The sequence below is a fragment of the Pongo abelii genome, chromosome 15 (assembly GCF_028885655.2).
Source record: "Pongo abelii isolate AG06213 chromosome 15, NHGRI_mPonAbe1-v2.0_pri, whole genome shotgun sequence".
Taxonomy (NCBI): Eukaryota; Metazoa; Chordata; class Mammalia; order Primates; family Hominidae; genus Pongo; species Pongo abelii.
In genome coordinates this window covers 22,783,369-22,803,716 of record NC_072000.2, presented here as the reverse complement: position 1 = coordinate 22,803,716, position 20,348 = coordinate 22,783,369, and the positions used below count along the sequence as shown (strand labels likewise).

The window sequence follows — 20,348 nt, the reverse complement described above, 5'->3', positions numbered from 1 at the left end:
ACAAGTCCTCAACTGCTTTCCCATGAGATAAAGCTGGTGGGAACCTCATTCCCATTTGACAGATGAGAAGTGTGGCTCTGGAGAGGAGTCGAGACTTCTCTAAGGTCACACAGCCAGGGAGGTGGATGTTAGGGTACCTGCCTCTGGTTGGGAGAAGCATGGTGGACACGGAACTAGTGGATTTGACAGGTGGGGGTGGCCCCCTATTCACCTCTGTTGCTCCTGAACTCCAGAGTGACAGAGCTGGCCCTGGCAGTGGAGCGTCTTCACAAGCAGAATCTGGAGAAGGATCAGGTCAACAAGGACGTTGACGAAAAGTTTGAGGCCCTGGTGAGCTGCAGCTGCCCCTGAGATGTGGCAGGGTGGGATGGGATACCGGCGAGATCCATGGTAGCAGGCTTAGGGCTGGGCTGCCTGGGCCACCACCAGCATCCCACTCACACTCAGGTTCAGCCCTCACAGGTATGCAGGCTTTGTGGTAAGCACACTCACCTCCTCCATCCCATTTCTTCCTCCCAGCAGCCCTGTAGCATAATCCTCATGACACAGATGGGGAAACTGAAGCCCAAGAGGGGAAATGCTTGTCCAGTCTCAGAGCCAGTAAGCAGGACTTGAACTCCCATCTGTCCTCTCCAGGTCCAGATGCTGCCTCTGAAAACCCAGCTGCCCACCCGTACACAGCTTGATTTGGTCACCCCTCTGTGAGGCCTGGCCTGGGTTCTAGGTCCGGCTCTCCTCCAATCGACTTTGTGACCTGTGGCAGGACACAACTCTTCTCTGGGCCTGGTCTGTTCAGTGAGGGCCTCGGGCCTGCTATGGGGTCTACCAAGTGGCTGGCCTATGGACATGGCTTCAGAGGCCACCTGGTCAGTGGTGGGCCAGGGAGGGAGGGAAAGGGGAGGTTTCAGATAAGACAGAACCCCGACCACCCTTTGTCTCCCTCCCCGCACTCCAGGAATCCCTGTGGCTACAGGAACAGGCGGCCCTGGAGACAGAGGATGGAGAGGGGCTACAGTAGAGCCTAAGGGACCTGGCACAGGTGTGAGCCCAGAGAGGTGGGAAGACAGGGCCCTGCCAGGCAGTCCCAGGCTCCCCTGCCACGTCTTTCGGTGGCCTGGGACTGAACTGCAAATGGGTGGGGGCCTGGGAGCCAGGCTGTAGCTGCTCAGCACCCCTGCTAGCTCACCCGGCCTCTGCCCTGGGGAGCCCCCAGTCTCAGAGGGGAGGCACGGCCCTTTCGGAGCCCACCTGTGAGCAACACCAAATGACGTCTTCGCAATAAATGGGAGGCCTCAGTGGCGAGCTGAGGACTGAGCTAGTGGAGGAGGTGAAATCAGGAAGGCTTCTTGTAAGTGGGCGCATTTGGGATGAGGCGGCCCCCAGCCTGGCCTGGGCGTCTTTGCCAGCTAACCCCGTGGTTCCTAACTGTGGCCTCCTTCTGCCTCCCTCCCCTACCCTCAGGCGGTCCTGTCTGACGCTGAGAGCGGCAGCCTGAGTCCAACAGCGTCAGGTGGCAGCCCATGGGGGCTCTCGGGCCAGAGGACCCCATTCCCACCACGGCACTCCTCGCAGGGCCGAGGCAGTTCGCCCAGCCAAGGCCCCTCCCCGGCCTGCTCAGACTCCTGCACTCTCCCTCTGATCCCATCCACTCCGCCCTGCACAAGCGCCAGCTGCAGGTCTATTTAGGAAGGGGCTTGAGGGTTCTGGGCACAGCCAGAGGCCGGGAGGGAGGGGCTCGCGCCCTCCAGGTGGGGGCGGGGGAGAGGGCGGGTCCCGGTAAGGAGTCTGAGCGCTCTGGGGTGCAGCCAGATCCCTGAGAGATAGTGTCTGAGGGTGTCAGGATCCCCAAGGAGGTGGCCGAGAGCTCTGCGGTGAAGCCGAGCCCAGAAGTGGGGGTGCTTGGGCAGCTGGGGTTGGGTGCTTGGGCAGCTGGTGGAGGGAGGAGGCTGCAGCAGTGTTCGGGTCCTGGTAGAGAGGGGGACAGGTCCCTGGTCATACTGAGCCAGGACCCTGGGAAAAGGTCTAGCAAGGGGAATCAGAGCCTAGGATGAGAGTTTGGGAACGAGGGGCAGAGCCAGGGTAGGGAGGAGTCTGAGAGTGGAACCAGGATGCAAGGGGGAGGAGCCTGGGAGCTCTGGGGGTGGGGTCAGAACCCAGGAGGGGAGTGTGCCTGGGGGTTGGTTTGGCATCCGGGGGGCTTTGATGGGAGTTGTCCGGGACCCCAGGGAGATGAGGGTTCAGAGGGTGGTGAGGGCATAAAGGAGGGCAGTGGAAAGCTGGCTCTCAGGCCTAGGCCCCTATCCTGCCACAGGCGAGGTCCAGGCCCTGGACCCCGCCGAGCGTAGGCTAGTGTGTATCCCTGGAACCAGAAGAGACTAGGTGGGCTCTGGAGGCCTCCCAGGACCTCCCTAGACTCTGTGATCCCCGCGCCCCAGGACATGCGTGGGCGCTATGAGGCAAGCCAGGACCTGCTGGGCACCCTGCGGAGGCAGCTCAGCGACAGCGAGAGTGATCGGGGGTCCTAGAGGAACAGCTGCAGCGCCTGCGGGACAAGACCGGGGGCGCCATGCAGGCCCACGAAGAAGCTCAGCGCAAGGTGCAGCGGCTGCGGAGCACCAAAGAGCTCCTGAGCAGGTGCTCGGGAGGTCTGAGCTGGGGGGTGCTGAAGAATAAGTCAGCGTCTGGGTATAACACCAGTCGAGCGTTACGGGTGTGCCTCTGCACTAATATGGTCTCCACTAGCTGCATGTGCCTATTAGCATTTATCTATTTATCTATTTATTTATTTATTTATTTATTTATTTATTTTTGAGATGAAGTCTCTCTCTTGTCGCCCAGGCTGCAGTGCAGTGATGGAATCTCGGCTAACTACAAGCTCTGCCTCCTGGGTTCACGCCATTCTCCTGCCTCAGCCTCCCAAGTAACTGAGACTACAGGCGCCCGCCAGGCCAATTTTTTTTGTATTTTTAGTAGAGACAGTGTTTCACCATCTTGGCCAGGCTGATCTTGAACTCCTGACCTCATGATCCACCCACCTCCATCTCCCAAAGTGCTGGGATTACTGGCATGAGCCACCGCGCCCGGCCAACACATTTTTTAGTATTCAGTTTTGTTTCGTTTTGTTTTGCTTTGTTTTGAGTGATGCTCTTGCTCTGTTTCCCAGGCTGGAGCACAATTGGTCCATCACAGCTCACTGTAGCCTGGAACTCCCAGACTCAAGCGGTCCTCCCACCTCTACCTCCCAACTGCTCCTAGTTGGGGGCCAGGGCCTGGGCCTGGCCTGGGGAAGGATATGGGAACCAAAGCCTGAGAGTTAGGTTTCCACTCCCTTCCTTTGTGCCCTCACCACCCTCTGAGCCCTCACCTCCCTGGGTTCCTGGGCAACTCTGATCTCAGTCCTGAGGATACTAGACAAGCCCCCAACATTTCTAAATTTTTTGTAGAGTTGGGGGTCTCACTATGTTGCGCATGCTGGTCTTGAACTCCTACCTTCAAACACTCCTCCCACCTCAGCCTCCCAAATTGCTGGGATTACAGGCATAAGCCACTGTGCCTGACTCTATTAAAATTTAATTAAAAATTTGAAAAAGTGAAAATTCAGTCTGGGTGTGGTGGCTCATGCCTATAATCCCAGCACTTTGGGAAGCCATGGTGGGTGCACCACTTGAGGTCAGGAGTTCGAGACCAGCCTGGCCAACATGGTGAAACCCTGTTTCTACTAAAAATACAAAAATTAGCCAGGCATGATGGCGGGCACCTGTAATCCCAGCTATTTGGGAGGCTCAGGCAGGACAATAGCTTGAATTTGGGAGGTGGAGGTTGCAGTAAGCCAAGAACATGCCGTTGCACTCCATCCTGGGCGACAAGAGCGAGACTCTATCTCAAAAAACAAAAAAAAAAAGCGGAAACGTACATAAATATCCCTGGAAGGATTCACAGGAACAGCATCCCACAGATTGCCTACAAGGTGAGACTGGGAGACAGGAATGGAAGAGATGCCTATTTTAACTTTACAATTTTCTGTACTATTTGAATTTTTTTTTTTTTTTTTTTAATAGAGACGGGGCTCTCTCTTTTTTGTCCAGGCTGGTCTCGAACTCCAGGGCTCACGCCTGGCCCTATTTGAATTTTGAACCATGTAAATATTCATGTTGAACCATGTAAATTTTTTTCTTTTCAGAAAAATATAAAATCTGTCTGGGCCTGCGGGACACTGCGGGCCCCCGAGGGGGTGTGTCTCCTGCCTCTTTAACCTGGCAGGGGCGGTTCAAGTGGCCGGGGAAATCAGCGTTTTGGAGGGTCGAGGGCTGGTGCTTTGAAAGAGAGGCGGAGGGGAGAGAGGGATTCCCTGTCCCAGCTGCACTAGGTGCATCCCCTCGGTTACTGCTTTTCTCCGCCCAAAGGGCCCCTAACCTGTTGGAACCCGTTGTGCAGTAGAGGCGGTCGGGTCCCTTCAAGGCCCCGCCGCGCCTGCGCCTTGGGTTCTCCTGACGCCGCCGATCCGGACCCTGAGGAGCCAGTGGGCTGCAGGCACAGGCACAGGCACAGGCACAGGCGAGGGGTTGGGTGGCGGTTGAGACTGCGGCGGTACTGGGATGGGTAGGTGAGGATCCCGAGACTGCGTGAGCTTGTGTGCGCGGTAATTTTGGGAACGCCGGACGGGCAACCTGCGGCGCCAGGAGCCGGGCCGAAGCACGACGGAGAGGCGGCGCGGCTGTCGGCCACCATCTGAATGGGAAGTTACGGCGAAGTCCACCCAGCCTTTCTGAGGTGAGGGCGCCGCGCCAGGCTGGGCGGGCGGTGAATCCGGGACCCGCGGGCGCACACCTGGGTACAGGCGCGGGCGTCGCAAGTTTTGTTGCGCCAGCGGTGGTGGTCGCGAGGTGGGGCGTGCACCGCCGGGGCCTAAGTTCCCTGCGCTGAATTCTTCGCCTGCCGCTGCCGCCTGCAGCCCAGCTCTCGTGGGCGCTGGGAGGAAACTCGCTGGGGAGTGTTCTGTGGCATCCCAGGGGTTGGAGGGACGGAGCAGCATCGGGGGCACGATCTCCTATATCCTGTAGAGGACACTGACCCTGCATCCCACCCTCGAGGCCGGAAATTGATCGGTTGCCTCTGCGGGCCTGAGAGGTGAGAGCGCTCGCGCCCCTGCCTTGCAAAGTTGGGGTCTTTACTGGCCTCCGGGCTTCTGCTCCTGGCGGTGTCTCCAGGCTGGTGATGGGCAAGCCAGGTGTGCCAGGTCCAGGATGCACATGAGGAGCGTTTGTAGCCATCACTGAATCACCTCCTGACTAGTGGGGCAAGCCTCAAATGAACCGCAGGATTTCGGGTAGGTTGGATTGTGGGGTTGCTGTTTGCACTGCGAGGAGTTGCTGTGATTTCCCTGTGTCAGTCTGTCTGTCTTTCTGGCTTCTTAGATCATCATCTCATTTGGCATCCTTTCACTGAAGAGTTAACCAAGACATTTGGCCTGGTTTCCTTGCTTTCCTCCTATCTTTTGCTGCTAGAGCTGCTTTCGAAAAGAAGTCTTTTCTGGCAGTGGTATCTTTTCTTTGGGTTACAGTGTTGTTCATCCTTTCTTTGCCAAAGTAATGAATCCCAGTGCTTCAGGAAGTTAAAGAAAAGATCTGCTGGTAGTGTTTAATCTGTTCTGAGCTGATATGCGTTAGTAGCTTTCTTTTTGTTTTTAAATTTTATTAGTAAAATTTCACTAGTGAACCAGAAGCTATTTTTTTCTATTCTGAAATGCTAGCTTTAAGATTTCTGAGAACTTTGCGTCAGAGAAATCTTGGAAAAGTTACTGAAGTATACAGAAGAAGTTCACAATTTTAAATGTGCAGGTGGCCCGGGCGCAGTAGATGACACCTGTAATCCCAGCACTTTGGGACGCCAAGGTGGGTAGATCACTTGAGTCCAGGATTTCCACACTAGCCTCGGCAACGTGGCAAACCTTTTCTCTACTAAAAATACAAAAGTTAGCGGTGTGTGCCTGTAGTCCCAGCTACCCAGTAGGCTGAGGTTGGAGGATCACCAGAGCCCGGGAGGTTGAGATTGCAGTGAGCCGTGATCATGGCAGTGCACTCCGACCTGGATGGCAGAGTGAGACCCTGTCTCAAAAAAAAAAAAAAGGAGGGGGGGGTAATGAATTTTGACCAAGTGAACCACCACAGATTGAGAAATAGAACATTACTAGACTGGGGTGTATTTGTAGGAGTGGCATTGTTGGTTTTAGAGGTATGTGAATGATAAAACCTTAGTATTAGATATTGTTGAACATTTTCCCAAAGTGGTTGTACCATTTAGCAGGGATATTCTGGTTACCCCACATCGTTGCTGATGCCTGTCAGTTAAAAATTATTTTGCCATTCTAGTAGGGGTGCAGTAATATATCAGTGTGGTTTCACTGAGATTGACTATCTTATTGCCATTTATATGTCCTCTTTTGTGAGGTGCCTATTAAATCTTTTTATCCAGTTTTCATTGATATGCTTGTTTTCCTGTTGATTTGTAATACTTCATTCTGGATGTGCCTCCTTTCTAGGATTTATATGTATTGCGTTTCCGTTTTTTCAATCTGTAGCTTCCGTTTTCACTCTTTTATGGTGTTTTTTCATGAATGGAGATTCTCTAACTTTTTTTTTCTTTTTGAGACAGGATCTCACTCCATTGCCCAGGCTGGAGTGCAGTGGCACAATCACAGCTCACCGCAACTTTGACCTCACAAGGCTCAGGTGATCCCCCTGCCTCAGCCCCCAAGTAGCTGGGACCTACAGGGGAGTATCACCACACTCAGCTGTTTTCTGTATTTTTAGTAGAGATGGGGTTTTGCCACATTGCATAGGCTGGTCTGGAATTCCTAGGCTCAAGTTGTACACCTGCCTCAGCCTTCCAAAAGGTTGGGATTACAGGCATGAGCCACTGCACCCGGCCTGAGATTCTTAATTTTAATGAAATTATACTTTATCAGTGTTTTCCTTTATGGTTACTGCTTTTCGTGTCATCTTTAAGAAATCAATGCCTAACCTAAGAGTATGAACACATTTTTCTGTGTTAACCTGCTAACAATTTTATGTCTGTTTTTGCATTTTTTTTTTTTTTTTCAGACAGGACCTCACTCTATTGCCCAGGCTAGAGTGTGGTGGCAGGATCTCAGCTCATTCAACCTCCATCTCCTGTCTCAAGTGATCCTCCCATCTCAGCCTCCTGAGTAGCTGCGACTATAGGCGTGTGTCACCATGCCTGGCTAATTTTCGTATTTTTTGTAGAGATGGGATTCAACATGTTTCCCAGGTTGGTCTCAAACTCTTGGGCTCAAGTAATCTGCCCGCTTCAGCCTCCCAGAGTGCTGGAATTATAGGTGTGAGCCACCTCACCTGGCTGTGATTCACTTTTTACTACATGGATGTGTCTGCTTGATCCAGCACCATTTATTGAAAAGACCATCCTTTTCCTTCTGCACCATGTGGCCCTTTTTTTCATAAATCAAATGACTGTATGGTCATCTGATTTATGAAATTAGTGTGGGTCTGTTTGTGTTTCTGGACCAACCTGGAACATAGAGAGATCCTGTCTCTACAAAAAATAAAAATAATAAATAAATGAATGAAATTTAAAAAATAAGTGCATAGAGCAGTAGGAGTCATAGGTGATAATTTATAAATGATTGTCAGTTTCTTGGCTACATACAGGTGTTGGTAATTCAGATGTGTTGGGCATTCAGGCAAAATGTATTAAGTGAATTATATGGTGTTCAGAATGATTGCTAGATGTTCACTGTGACTTGAATTAGATGTTATTTGAGCCTCACAGAGCTGCAGTTTTGACTGTTTTATTTGTCTTTTTAAAGTTTTTACAATCTTCCTGTCAAGGCAGTAACTCTTTTGTACTTAATTGTTCTTAGGTTTCCTTAATTAGCAGGAAAACTTCATGGATCATACCTAAATAAGTGTTAAGCCATTTAAAGGGCTCACATGATGTGATAGAAACAATAGTATTCTACTTAATAGTTTTAGGACTACATCGAATATTTTTTTTTTTCTTGAGACAGTGTCTCGCTCTGTCGCCCAGGCTGGGGTGCTGTGCTATGATCATGGCTCCCTGCAGCCTTGAGCTCTCAGGCTCAAGCAGTCCTCCCACCTCAGCCTCCTTAGTAGCTGGGTCTACAGGCATGCACCACTATGCCCGGCTAATTTTCTCCTTTTTGTAGACAGGGTTTTCCTGTAGTGCCCAGACTGGTTTCAAACTCCTGGGTTGAAATGATCCTCCCACCTTGGCATCCCAAAGTGTTGGGATTACAAGCATGAGCCATCACACCTGGCCATTTTAGTTTTAATAATTTTTATGTTTTTCTAATTTAAAAGATTTACTAAAGTCTATTACAGCTATTATTTGTGAATATAGTATTCATTGTTGTTAATATGATTATTTTGTATGTGTTCAATCTGATTTTCAATATAAGCTCCTGGCAATTAGAGATTTTGTCTCTTTTATTCACCGCTGTATTCTCAGTACTTGACCTTGCCTGGCATGAAACAGATATTGAATAAATATTTCTTAATGAATGAATGAACATACTAATACCATATTCAAGACTCTCCGAGTATCACAGTTTTCACCATCTAACAAATAAAATAGCTTGTGTAGAGTAGAGTCACAGTCAACCTGCCATGGAAGGAAATGTCAATGAAAAATAAACCTTTGTATATGTAGCTGCTAAGATTTTGGGGCTTTTGTTACTGTAGCATAACCTAGTGAAAGCTCGGTGAGACAGCATATAGAATATACGTGTACAGATAGACCAGCTAGACCAGTAGATGAGATTCCAAAGATAGTTCAATAAGCATTAACTAACAACACCCACACTCTCTTAATTCCATAACAGAAATAATGGAATTCTTGTTCACTAAGATCTGCCTCCAATATTACTTACTTTGTGAAAACTTCCCTGGCTACTCTAGTATTTAGTCAGGACTCTATTTTTTTTCTCGCCAGGCTGGAGTACAGTGGTGCCATCATAGCTCACTAACCTCTAACTCAAGGCTCAAGGAATCCTCCTGCCTCAGCCTCCCGAGTAGCTGAGACTACACGTGTGCGTCACCATGCTCAGCTCATTTTTCATTTTTTATTTTCCGAGACGGTGTCTTACTGTGTTGCCCAGGCTGGTCAGGACTGTTGATGACATATGACGGAAACCCAACCACCTCTAGTTCCCCACCACCTTTCAACCTGCTCTTCCCTGGGTCTTCCCAGTCTCTGTAAATGGCAGCTCCATCCTTCAAGTTGCCGAAGCCCCAAATCTCAATGTTAACCTTGATTTCTCTCTTTTATCTCACAGGCAATCTGAAGGCAAATCCTGTTTAGACCCAGGTGAAGGTTCCTGGTGACCCAGGCTCTCACCAGCCGATTGTCCCTTGCCGTCCTCCTGAGGGTGTCTGGAGCTTCAGTGCTGTGTGCTCTTGGCCTCCACGCTGGGGATGCCACTGACTCGCACGGTCCAGGGCTTCCAGTGGACTCTCCGAGGCCCTGATGTAGAAACTTCCCCATTGGGTGCACCAAGAGCAGCCTCACATGGTGTGGGCTGACATCAAGAGCTGCCAGATCCAACAGGTAAAAATCCCGAGGCATTGCCAGCTCGGTGGGGTCAGAGAGTCCTCTTTCTCTTATGACTCAGATGTGAAGGGAAGATGCCAAGGTCCCTAAACATCGCAGGGCCTTGCCTGGCAGGCAACAGATATTAAATAAATATTTGCTAAATGAATGAACAAATACCCACAGGGTGTGCCGCCCATGACCTGCAGTGCCGTGGTCAGGTGGAAGTGATTTTACTTCAGGAGAGGACAGTGTTCTCTCCAGGACTTTTCCTTATTGCTAGATCTGCATCCCTCTCCTCGCTCTTCTCCTCTCACCCCCCATTCTCTGCCCCCATTTCTCTCTGTTTCACCTGCTTTCTCCTCTTCAGCTTTCGTGGCTCACCTCCTCCCTGTCCACCTGCATCCCCCAGGCTAAGGCCCCTACACTGTCCTGGGTGGGGAGATGTGTCTGGTTTTAGGCAGTGCTCTCTGGATGTGTCCAGGATGGGGAAACATGGCTCAGTTGCCAGTATAATGGGTTAAAAGTGGCCACTTTTGAAGGCCTTTCCCATCTCCCATTCCAGAATCCTGTAGGACTTAGAATTTATGGGCCACAGTGGAATTCTTGGTTCCCCAGGACCTTGTGGTGGACGGCGTCTTTCACTGAGCATTCATGGGGTGACTATTAGGTACCAGGCCCTGCTCTGGGCTAGAGGCCCCACAGTGTGTAAATCTCAGGTCACTACCCCACGGAACCCACCACTGCAGGCATTGAGAGGGGGAGAAAGAAAGGGGCATGGCCTGTTTGTGTTCTTCTCATGTGGTCGCCCACATGTCCTGGGAGAGTAGGAGCCAGTGCAAGGAGAGAAGTCCAGTGAGAAAGGCAAATGAATGACATCAGACCCAGGGGCTGACGCCCCCAGCTGCAGCCGGGTAGCTTCTGGAGTGGACAAGGAGCAACAGGGAAGTTCGTGGCCTGGTGTTCTGGGATCCAGTGTCTCATCTCATTCTTGTGGGCACCAGAACTTATCCAAAGACAAGACTCAGTGTCTCTGGCAACAGTGGGCCAGAGATAGAATGTGTTTCAGAGGAGGAGGAAGGGGTTGTACCCCGTGGAAACAGTATATGGTTTTACAGTAGCGTGTCTTTCTCTAATAACTACTTAGCGTGTTCCTGTTAATGGAAAATATTGGTGGTGTAAGTTTCCCCACTGTTCTCATCTTCATGTACATTTGTTCATTTTCTTCCTTCCTTCCTTCACGACTTCCCTCCAACTCCGTTTCTCTCTCTCTCTATTCTTTCCCTCCCTCCCGCCCACCCTCCGTTGCTCCCTTCCTTCCTCCTTCCATCCCTCCCTCCCTTCTTTCCTTTCTTCCTTTCTTCCTTTTTTCTGTTTTCTTTCTCTCTCCTGCTCTCTCTTTTTCTTTCCTTTTCATTCTCTCTACTTTTCTGAAGAGATCACACTGTACTGAAACCTACATTATTTACCAAAATCTCTGGATCTGCTTCTGTCTTGCAGGCAGAGAGCTCATCCAGTAGCCCTTAGCTCTTCTCAGCCCCCTCCTATGATTTGTGGGTGCCACTGGGGAAGCTTCTGAGTCTCAGTGGTTTCTAGTCTTCACCAAGTTCTGCCCACCCAGATGGTTTTTACCTGTCCTTACCAGAAACCTGCACTGTCTAGATTGCTGAGACTGCTTCTCCTTAACCGATCTGCTATCTGTATTCTGGGGGCACTCCAGGGTTAGAGGTAAATGGCAAAGGCCTTGAAATCTCCAACTGCTCTGACTCCAGGTTGGTGCACTTCAATGCCAAGTACTAACCACACAATAACAGGATGCCCCCAAAACCTTGATATGGGGCTGCTGTATCCTAATTAAAAAAAAGTTAATAGACATTATTTTTAGAACAGTTCTAGGTTTACAGAAAACTTGAGTGGATAGTACAGAGAGTACTCCTAGGCTCCCCTGTCCTCCAGCACACAATTTCTCCTATTAGTATGTTGTACTAGTATGGTCCATTCATTACAATTGATGAACTACTGTTGATACGTCATTATCAACTAAAGTCCATAGTTTACATTAGAGTTCATTCTTTGAGTTTCACAGATTATGGGTTTTGGCAATTACATATCCCCAATACAGCATCATGCGAAATAGTTTCACTGTTGAAAATTCCCTGTGCTTCACCATTTCGTGCGTCCTCCTCTCCTCCACCCCTGACAACCACTCATCATTTTACTACTTCTATCTTTTTGACTTACCAAGAATGTGCTAGAGTTGGAATCGTACAGTGTGTGGGTTTCCAGACTGGCTTCTTTCTAGCATTATGTACTTTAAGTTCCTCCATGTCTTTTCATAGCTTGATAGCTTGTGTTTTAAAATCAGTGAATCGGATTTCATTGTGTGGCTACAACAGTTTGTTTATTCATTCACTTGGTGAAAGACATCTTGAGTACTTCCAAGTTTTCGCAATTTGGAGTAAAATTGCTGTAAGTACTTATGTGCAGGATTTTGAGTGAACTTAAGGTTTCCAAAATGACTGTACCCTTTTGATTTCCACTAGCGATGGGAAAGTTCTGGTTGCTCCTCATCTTTGACAGCATTTGGTGTGTTCAACTTTTTGAATTTTAGCCATTCTAAACAGCTCACCTGCCCTTAATGTGAAATGACGTGACAGACATAGAATAACACTTACAGTGATTCTAGTTCAAAATGAGGGAACATGGAAGGGATAAAGAAGTCACTGACCCAAAATAGCTTGGAAATGGAGCTGGGCAAAATCCAGCAGAAGTTTCTTAATTAGGATTGACAGCCTGGGACGGGCCCGCCATCCTGTGGGTCTTTGCCTCTGGGCTGTCTGCTGTGCATTTCTTGAAACCATTATTATTTATCTTTTTTCTCACACTTTTGCATATGGCTTCTATTGCACTCAAAATGTTTTTGAGATTCATCCATGTTGTTTTGTGTGTCAACAGTTTGTTCCTTTAGCCATTCCATGGAATGAATGTATCACAGTTTATTGATCCATTCTTGTATTGACAGATACTTGAATGTTTCCAGTTTTTCGTATTATGAACAAAACTGCTATGAACATTCTTGTATAAATCATTTTCTGGACATATGTTTTAGTTTCTCTTGGATAAATGCTTAGGAATTACTGAGTCATAGAATAGGTAGTTGCTTGATTCTGTAAGAATATGCCAGATATTTGTTCTCAAAGTGTGTATACTATTGTACGTTCCAACCATTAATGTACGAAGGTGAGAAAGCTTTTGCTCCTTCCAAGGAGGCCTCTCCATATACTTGTAATTTTTTCTAACTGGAGGCAGGCTGATGACTTCAGGGACGTGAGCCTGGGATACAGGACCCCTGTCATCACCACCACCGTGAAGTTGGGATTCAGGAAGGAGGTTAATCTATGAGGAATCCTGTGACCAGCATGAGCTGCTGTCAGGCCACAAAGGGCACTCAAGTGAACAGGGCATAGGGGGTCCTGGGGTCATGGTGAGAAAGCGTCTCATTGGTAAAACCTTTTCTCTTGGGGAGGTAAATAAATTATTGGTTCCTTCTTGATAGCCCTTGAAGATAAGGATGGTCAACAAAATAATATCATATCTGCAGAAACTCAGATCTTGGTAAGATTTACTAGTTGGGAATCCAATGTTAATGCCAAGAAACAGCCGCCAGTTGGGATCAAATATGAGCCTGTGGATCAAGGTGCATACTCAAACACAGAGAGCTTTTTGAAAGATGTTACCAGTAGTTTTTCCAGGGCAGAGATGGATTGTTTATTTTTCTCTCTAATCTAGCCGATATGCTTAGCTGAGAAGGTTTCTTCATATCACTTTAAATGATGATGTCCTTGTACAACAATTTTCTAAACATTCCTTAGATAAAAATTTTATGGGCATTCTTTATTGCATTAGGCTTAAATTTAATGCATCTTAAGGTTTTATTGCAAGGTGTTGCCTTGTTTCCTTTTTAAGATGATACAATTTATAACCTGCAAGTTTGCTGTCTGTCCCCTCCCTTTATGTACATAGAAACTGAGCAAACGTGGCTATGAAACAGACGGTCATAGAATTGGTTCAGTGGTTGTGAGTGCGGCAACCCAAGAGTGTCTTATCTGAAACAACACCAGGAATGCCTGGACACGATAGACAAAGGTTGTTCAACTGTATGCCTTAGGATACATGCTACCAAAACCCAACTAGCCAAAAAGGAACCAGAATAACAGAATATCAGAGTCAGAGGAACATTTGGAGGTAATTCAGTACCTCCTCCTTTTCAACCTACAAGGGAGATAGTGGAACAGAAGCAGAAATGGGCCTGCCTGCTGTGCCCAAAATTCATTGGAGATTGTTGCAGTGAAGAATTTCATTTATGATGAAGGAGAAATAAACCCCCGTCAGCTTAAATTCAGGCAGGTTTATTGAAAAGGTGAAGAAGCGTCTTGCAGAAGCAGAGCATGGCTGAGGCTTGTGGGCTCTGTCTGGGAAAATGAGCAGCTGACAGTGGCTGATGTTGCCCCTGACTCTGGAGCCATGTGGTCTCTTGTTTCTTGAGAGCATCTCTTCTATTCTCCTGCAACTTCCCTCAGCCTGGGAGTCTCTGTGTACTCTTCAACACATAAATGAGTAAGGCTGTGCCAGCCCCAATGCCACCTGGCACTTTAGGTCAAATTAGAAAGACATGAAATAAAGTGGCCCTTTATAATACAGCTGTTGGAACGACAGTTGAAAGTACAATATCTTGACTCCTTATTTAGTGCTTTATGCTGAACTTTCTATTCTGAATGTGAGGACAGACTTTGGAATATTAGTGTCACCTAGCGTTATTAGCCAGTATTCTCCTTTTGTTTCCCCGTAACATCACCTCCTCCTTCCCACAGATCCACTCTCCACTCATTTCCATCCTGTCTCATGCCACTCGGGGCTCGTCCCTTGTAGAACGCATCCCTGGCTCCCCTGCGTGCACACTTCTAGTTAGGTTTAGCAATGGAGGGCACCTGATGGAGCCTGGAAGTGAGAGGAAGGTGAGGTCCGTATTTCTTCCCTCTCCCTCCCTGCTCTGGCACTGAGTATCTGGCAATAGCTGCATCTGTCTATTACTTCAGTGGCCACGCTTCCACAGCCCCAGTTCTCAGTGGGTCCCATAGCATTATTTACCTTTGTTCCTCTAGCTCCCACCAAGGAAGATCCAGAGACATTCTCCTCACCAAGGCATTAAGAAATGCGCAGGTGAGGGGAACAGCGGCATGCGTGTAAAGGTCCTGTGGCTCCCATCCTCTGCAGGCTGGAGGTCATGGCGGGAGATGCTGCATGGATTTGCCCTCCCCGCTGTCAGTGAGAACAACAGGGTTCCGGAAGAGTAGAGGACAGGCCATGGGACTTGGCCATCTAGAGACAAGGCAGGAGGGATTTCCTTGAGAGGCAGGGATATGTGGTGGTTACTAATCATTCTCATCATTGTGAGGTGTCTGGGAATGTAATGGATGGGAAATCTACTAAGAAATCAACTTAAATAATAATTAGAAAAGCTCTAGTTCTGAGGATAGAGACCTGATGGAGTCACTATAGTGGGAATTTATGACCTGGCATCCGGTTCAGATGCCTGGAGCTTCTTGACTGAGGGGAGATTGGATCCCTTGAGGAAGAGTGAAGCCTTCAATGCTGCCACAAGTGTATGCTGTAAATCTTCCTCCAGGCCTTCCCCAGAAGGACCTGACTGAGGAAAGGGAAATACTCAGAGCTTCTGTGGCTTGTTGGATTCTGGCTCTGAAGAATGCTAAACTAAGGGCACCTGTGGTGGCCATGAAAATGCACTACTTGCATTTCCAGCTGCAGGAGGCCTAACGAATCAACAGCCCCCGCTGCTACACTCCGAATGGAGGACTTGATGACATTTCCCCTGGATCTGCACTAGCCCATGAGGAGGAAAGCCTCATATCAAGTCCTCCCAACAGAACACCCGTGATGACTCATGAGGATGTCGAAGGTGTTTTCCTCTGGCAACTGTGACTTTCTTCAAAGTCTGTTTTGTTCATGCACATTAACTGATTTATATGAAATAAGAGAATAAATGCCTAGACTCTATCTTTTACTGATAAACTCTAGTCTATCTTTTACTGATAAACTGTATCTTTTACTGATGATAGAGTCTATCTTTTACTGATAAACTCTATCTTTTACTGAGTCTATCTTTTACTGATAAACTCTAGTTCTGAGGACAGAAGCCTGATGGAGTCAGTATAGGGGGAATTTATAACCTGACATCCAGTTCAGAGACTTGGAGCTTCTTGACTGAGGGGAGATCAGGTCCCTTTGGGGAAGAAAGAAGCCTTCAATGTTGTCACAAGTGTATCCTGGAAATCTTCCTCTAAGCCTTCCCAGAGGGACCTGATAATATGACTTATGATACAGTGACCCCAAATTCAGGGTGTTCTCGTCTATTCTGAAGAATGCAATATCTTATTCCTCTGAATTGAACCTAGTACCAATATTTGTGTGTAGCTACGCACCTTAATAGACCATAGCTAATTAGATGAGGAATGGTAGGCCCAATTCAACCATACAGACATCAACCTTATCAGCATACAGGCATCCCTCTCCCACCATTTCATTCTTGTCCCCACTCCAAAGCCTTTTCCATTTTATTTGTATTAATTTTCTATTGCTGCATACTAAATTACTGCAAGCATTAGTGGCATAAAATAAGAACGATTTATTTTCTTGCAGTGTCCACAGATCAGAAGTTGAGGCCTGGATTAGCTGGGTCTTCTTCTCAGGGTCTCACAGGCTGAAATTAGGCTGGGTTTCTTTCTGGAGGTTCTGGGGAGGAATTTCCTCTCAGGTTTCCTCAGGTTGTCAGCTGAGTTCAGTTCCTTGTGACTGTAGGACTGAGATCTCTGTTTTCTTGCTGGCTATCAGCCAGGGGCCTCTCGCTGCTCCTAGAGGCCTCCCATGTTCCCACTGCATGCTTCCTCCAGCCAGCAGAGGAGGATTGCCCTGCATGGAAGCCCTCCTGCACTCTCTCCAGGAAGACCTCAGTCCCTCCAAGGAACTCACCTTCACTAGGTCAAGTTCATCAGATAATCTCTGTGTCTTGAATTTGACTGATTTGGGATCTCGATTACATCTGCTAACTTGTTTTTGCCATAAATTGTAACAGAATCACAGGAGTGACATCTCCTCAGTGGCTTTGTCTACACTCAGGAAGAAGTGATTATATAAGAGCAAGATCACTGGGGGTCATCTTAGGATTCTGTCTGCCATAATATTAAAAAGACACAGTAATTAAAAGAGTATAACAGATTTCTGCTTCTGTCTGTTAGAATAAATCACATCAGACTAACCCTGCCTCCATAAACAACCATAAAATTGTTTTCAGACAGTGGACAACAGGCAGTACAACAGAAAACTTAAGGGGGAAGCCCCATGATTTCGTAGTTCTTTGCGGAGAATTTCTCAGCAGCTGCATAGTGGGCTAGAGTCCACTCAGGGCAGGGCAGCCCCACTGAGCTGAGAAGGCAGAGATCAGAGTCCAAGGCCACTGAAGCAACTGCAATCTGCAGGGCAGGGCACCGATGAGGAGACAGTTGTTCAAAGGTGCAGCTCTCAAAGTCTATGTGGGGTTCAATGTGCATACTTATCAAGGACTGGACTGTACCTGCACAATTAAAAGACTAACAGATTTAACAGAGGGGTGGCTGCTATAAAAATGAGTTTGGACCAGAGGTACTTGAGGTGGAGGAGGGTTGGGGAATGTATGATGGAGTTTCTGCCATCCAGGGTGGGAAGAACTCATGCACACCTCATTAGCACCCAGGTATCCAACTGAGACACTAGAATGAATGTGCTTTAGGAATAAGTGTCACACTTTTCAATAAGGCCCATTGTAGACCAACCTGGTAAAGCCTAAAACCAAACCCTGACAAAATCCACAAAGGGGTGGATTGGTGATTGAGTCCTGGCACATTAGAGGGTCTTGGGAAATGCTGTGGGCTTTCCATGAATCCGTTGTAATAAAACATAAACCAGTCCACATAAGTCCAAAGTGATCAGACAGTAATTTTGCACCCACTAGAACAAAATTCACGCAATCAATGGCACAAGTTAGCCAAGTCAACATTTAAGCAAAATACATCTAAGAACAGCTAACAAATAACTCTTCTCAAACTCACATAGCGCGTTCACCAAGATAGACCACATATGGTGAGCCATCCTTAGTATTTTCTGTCCTTTCTCTTTGACTCGTGTATACTGTGCTCAAACTCTTAAAATTATACACTTTAATGATTATACACTTTCATGCATCTCAATTGCTTGTAAGTTATATTTCAATGTATTTGTTAAAAGTTTATAATTAAAAAAACTGTCCTAGCTTGATTCAAGATATCTTTTTTATATTTAAAAATATAATTTTATATATTATCAGGGCAAAAGAGAAAAACTGTATGATTACCTTGTCATACACAGTAAAAGCATTTGGCAAAATTGAAAACTTTTTTCATGATTTATAAAAACAAACCCCAGAAAACTCTCAGCATGGTAAGAACAGAAGGCAACACTTCCAACCCTATTAAGGGTAGATTTGAAAAAAACTCACAGGTAACATTATATTAAATGGCATGGGATTGAATGCTTTTCTATTAAATCAGGGAAAAAAGTAGAATATATGTTGTTATTCTTTCATTTCAGCATTATACTAGAGATGTAAATCAATGCAATAAAGTAAGAAAACTAAATAAAAGTATTGAAAAGATTGAAAAGAAAGAATTGAAGCTGTCTTTATTCACAGATAATGACTGTGTATGTTAATAATCCTAAAAATCTACAAAAATCTACCAAAGCTAATTAGTGAATTTGGTAATGTTGCAGAATATAAGCTCAATAGAAGTAGTCTTTTGTATTTCTGTATATTAGCATTGAGCATTTGGAAAATGAAATAAAAATACAATTTCATTTCAAGTAATATCTAAATACATGTTGTGCTTATAAATAAATTCAACAGACTGGGTGTGGTGGCTCACCTGTGTGTGTGGGTGTGTATATATATATGTGTGTGGGTGTGGGTGTGGGTGTGTATATTCACCTTTTTGAAGATTATCTATCATTATCTCCAAACAGAGAATGTTAAGAGAACATAAAAAGAAACCACAATATAGGAGATACCATATTTACTTCCAACAAAGGGTTTTTTTAGAGTGTGTATATATATATGTAGTGTCTGATAAGATAAACAGCACAATGAAACAATTTCTCAAAAGACTTGATACTTCAGAAAAGAAGATACATGAATGGTCAATTAGCATAGGAAAAGATGCTCTACTGTTTAGTCATCAGGGAGCTCAATCAATACAACAATGTGATACCAGTACATATCCAAGAGAATGGCTAAAATTAAAAAGGCTGAAAATAGCACATGTTGGTGAGGATATAAAGCACTTAGAAGTCTTATACTTGTAGGAATGGAAAATGGTAGGACTCGTTTGAAAATCTAAGTTTCTTAAAGATTAAACATATACAAATCAGACGGACAGTCATTCCATTCCTAGGAATTTACACACTATGTCTGCACATGATCTGTATGTGTATTTCCAGACCAGACTGAGGGGTGGGCTGCTATTTTCTGTGGCCCAGTAACGAGATGCAGATGAACTGGGGAGGAAGAGAGTTTTTACTTCTGCAACTAGTTACAGGGAAAAGGGCTGGAAATTATCACCAGACCAACTCAAAATTACAAAGTCTTCCTGAGCTTATGTACCTTCTAAGCTATGTGTGGATGTGGAAGTGTGCATTCATCTAAAAACATAAGTGATTAACTTCTTCTAATCTATAACTAAGGTCTGAGTCCTGAAGACCTTCCTCTGGAGCCTCAGTAAATTCACTTAATCTAAATGGGTCTAGGTGCTGGGCACCCTTATCTTGTCTCTTGCTAAATCACAGAGGTTTGGAGAGTTCCTTCAGACCTCCAATAAACTTGTTTGTGGAGGCCTGGGGAGTTACTTCAGACCCCCGATAAAACTTGTTTAATACTAAATGACTCCTGTTAAGAATGCTTTCATTATTTTGTCATGCTTTAAGTTCCAGGAAAAGCCTAGGCAAAACTGTTCGTGGGCTTTGGTTACATTCCAGCCTTTGTAATAAGGGCATGGGCTTTTTTTTTTTCCCCCCCTCTTAATATTTAACTGTACCACTCAGTCAGTACTGAAACAGTTGTTAGGGAGGCCTGTGTTAGTGAGACCTGGCCTGCCACGTATGGATGCTCATGATAGTTTCTTCATAATAGCCCAAACGTGGAATGATAGAAATGTCCAATAACAAGTGAAAGTATAAACAAACATGGTATAGCCACACAAAGGAATATTACTCAGCAATTACAAGGCATTAACCGTTGATGCAAATACCCGATGGATTTTAAAATTATGTTGATGCATGAAAGAAGGCAGACACAAAGGAATATGGGTATAATTTCATTTATAGAAAATGGTTGAAAATGGAAATGGATCTGAAGTGACAGCAGCTCCTTGAGGCCGAGGGCTGAAAGACTGATGAACTGCAAAGGGGTACAAGAATCTTTGGGGCATAGGGAAATTCCACTATCTTGGTTGTGGCAGTAGTTCCATTAGTGTATACATTTGTAAACATGCATTGAATTACACATTTTAAAGTGGTGCAGTCTGTTGTACCTAAATGATGCCTTTATAGCGTTGATTTCATCATCTTAATTTCTCCATACTAGCAATTAGCAGCTAGAAAATGAAATTCAATACATAATAGAG

General features: G+C 46.3%; 2 protein-coding genes across 7 annotated transcripts in view; both read left to right on the top strand.

The window, feature by feature from the left end:
- The first annotated feature begins 638 nt into the window (after window positions 1-638).
- Window positions 639-3,478, top strand: LOC134760008 (rootletin-like). Its single transcript, XM_063715402.1, has 5 exons — window positions 639-866; window positions 956-1,348; window positions 1,462-1,676; window positions 2,436-2,634; window positions 2,839-3,478. The coding sequence occupies exons 2-5, from the start codon at window positions 1,283-1,285 to the stop codon at window positions 2,851-2,853; spliced, it is 495 nt and encodes a 164-aa protein (XP_063571472.1). The 5' UTR covers window positions 639-866; window positions 956-1,282; the 3' UTR covers window positions 2,854-3,478.
- Window positions 3,479-4,642: 1,164 nt separating this feature from the next.
- Window positions 4,643-20,348, top strand: part of LOC134760003 (neuroblastoma breakpoint family member 3-like) — a 53,484-nt gene continuing 37,778 nt past the window's right edge. For 4 of the 6 annotated variants that reach the window (XM_063715364.1, XM_063715359.1, XM_063715360.1 and 1 more), the window contains exons 1-2: window positions 4,643-4,770; window positions 9,332-9,603. In XM_063715364.1, coding sequence (XP_063571434.1) covers window positions 9,565-9,603 — 39 coding nt within the window. In that variant the 5' untranslated portion in view covers window positions 4,643-4,770; window positions 9,332-9,564. Of the gene's footprint in view, window positions 4,771-4,806; window positions 5,327-9,331; window positions 9,604-20,348 lie in introns of those variants that run through there. The other 2 variants (XM_063715358.1, XM_063715365.1) reach the window with 2 other exon arrangements.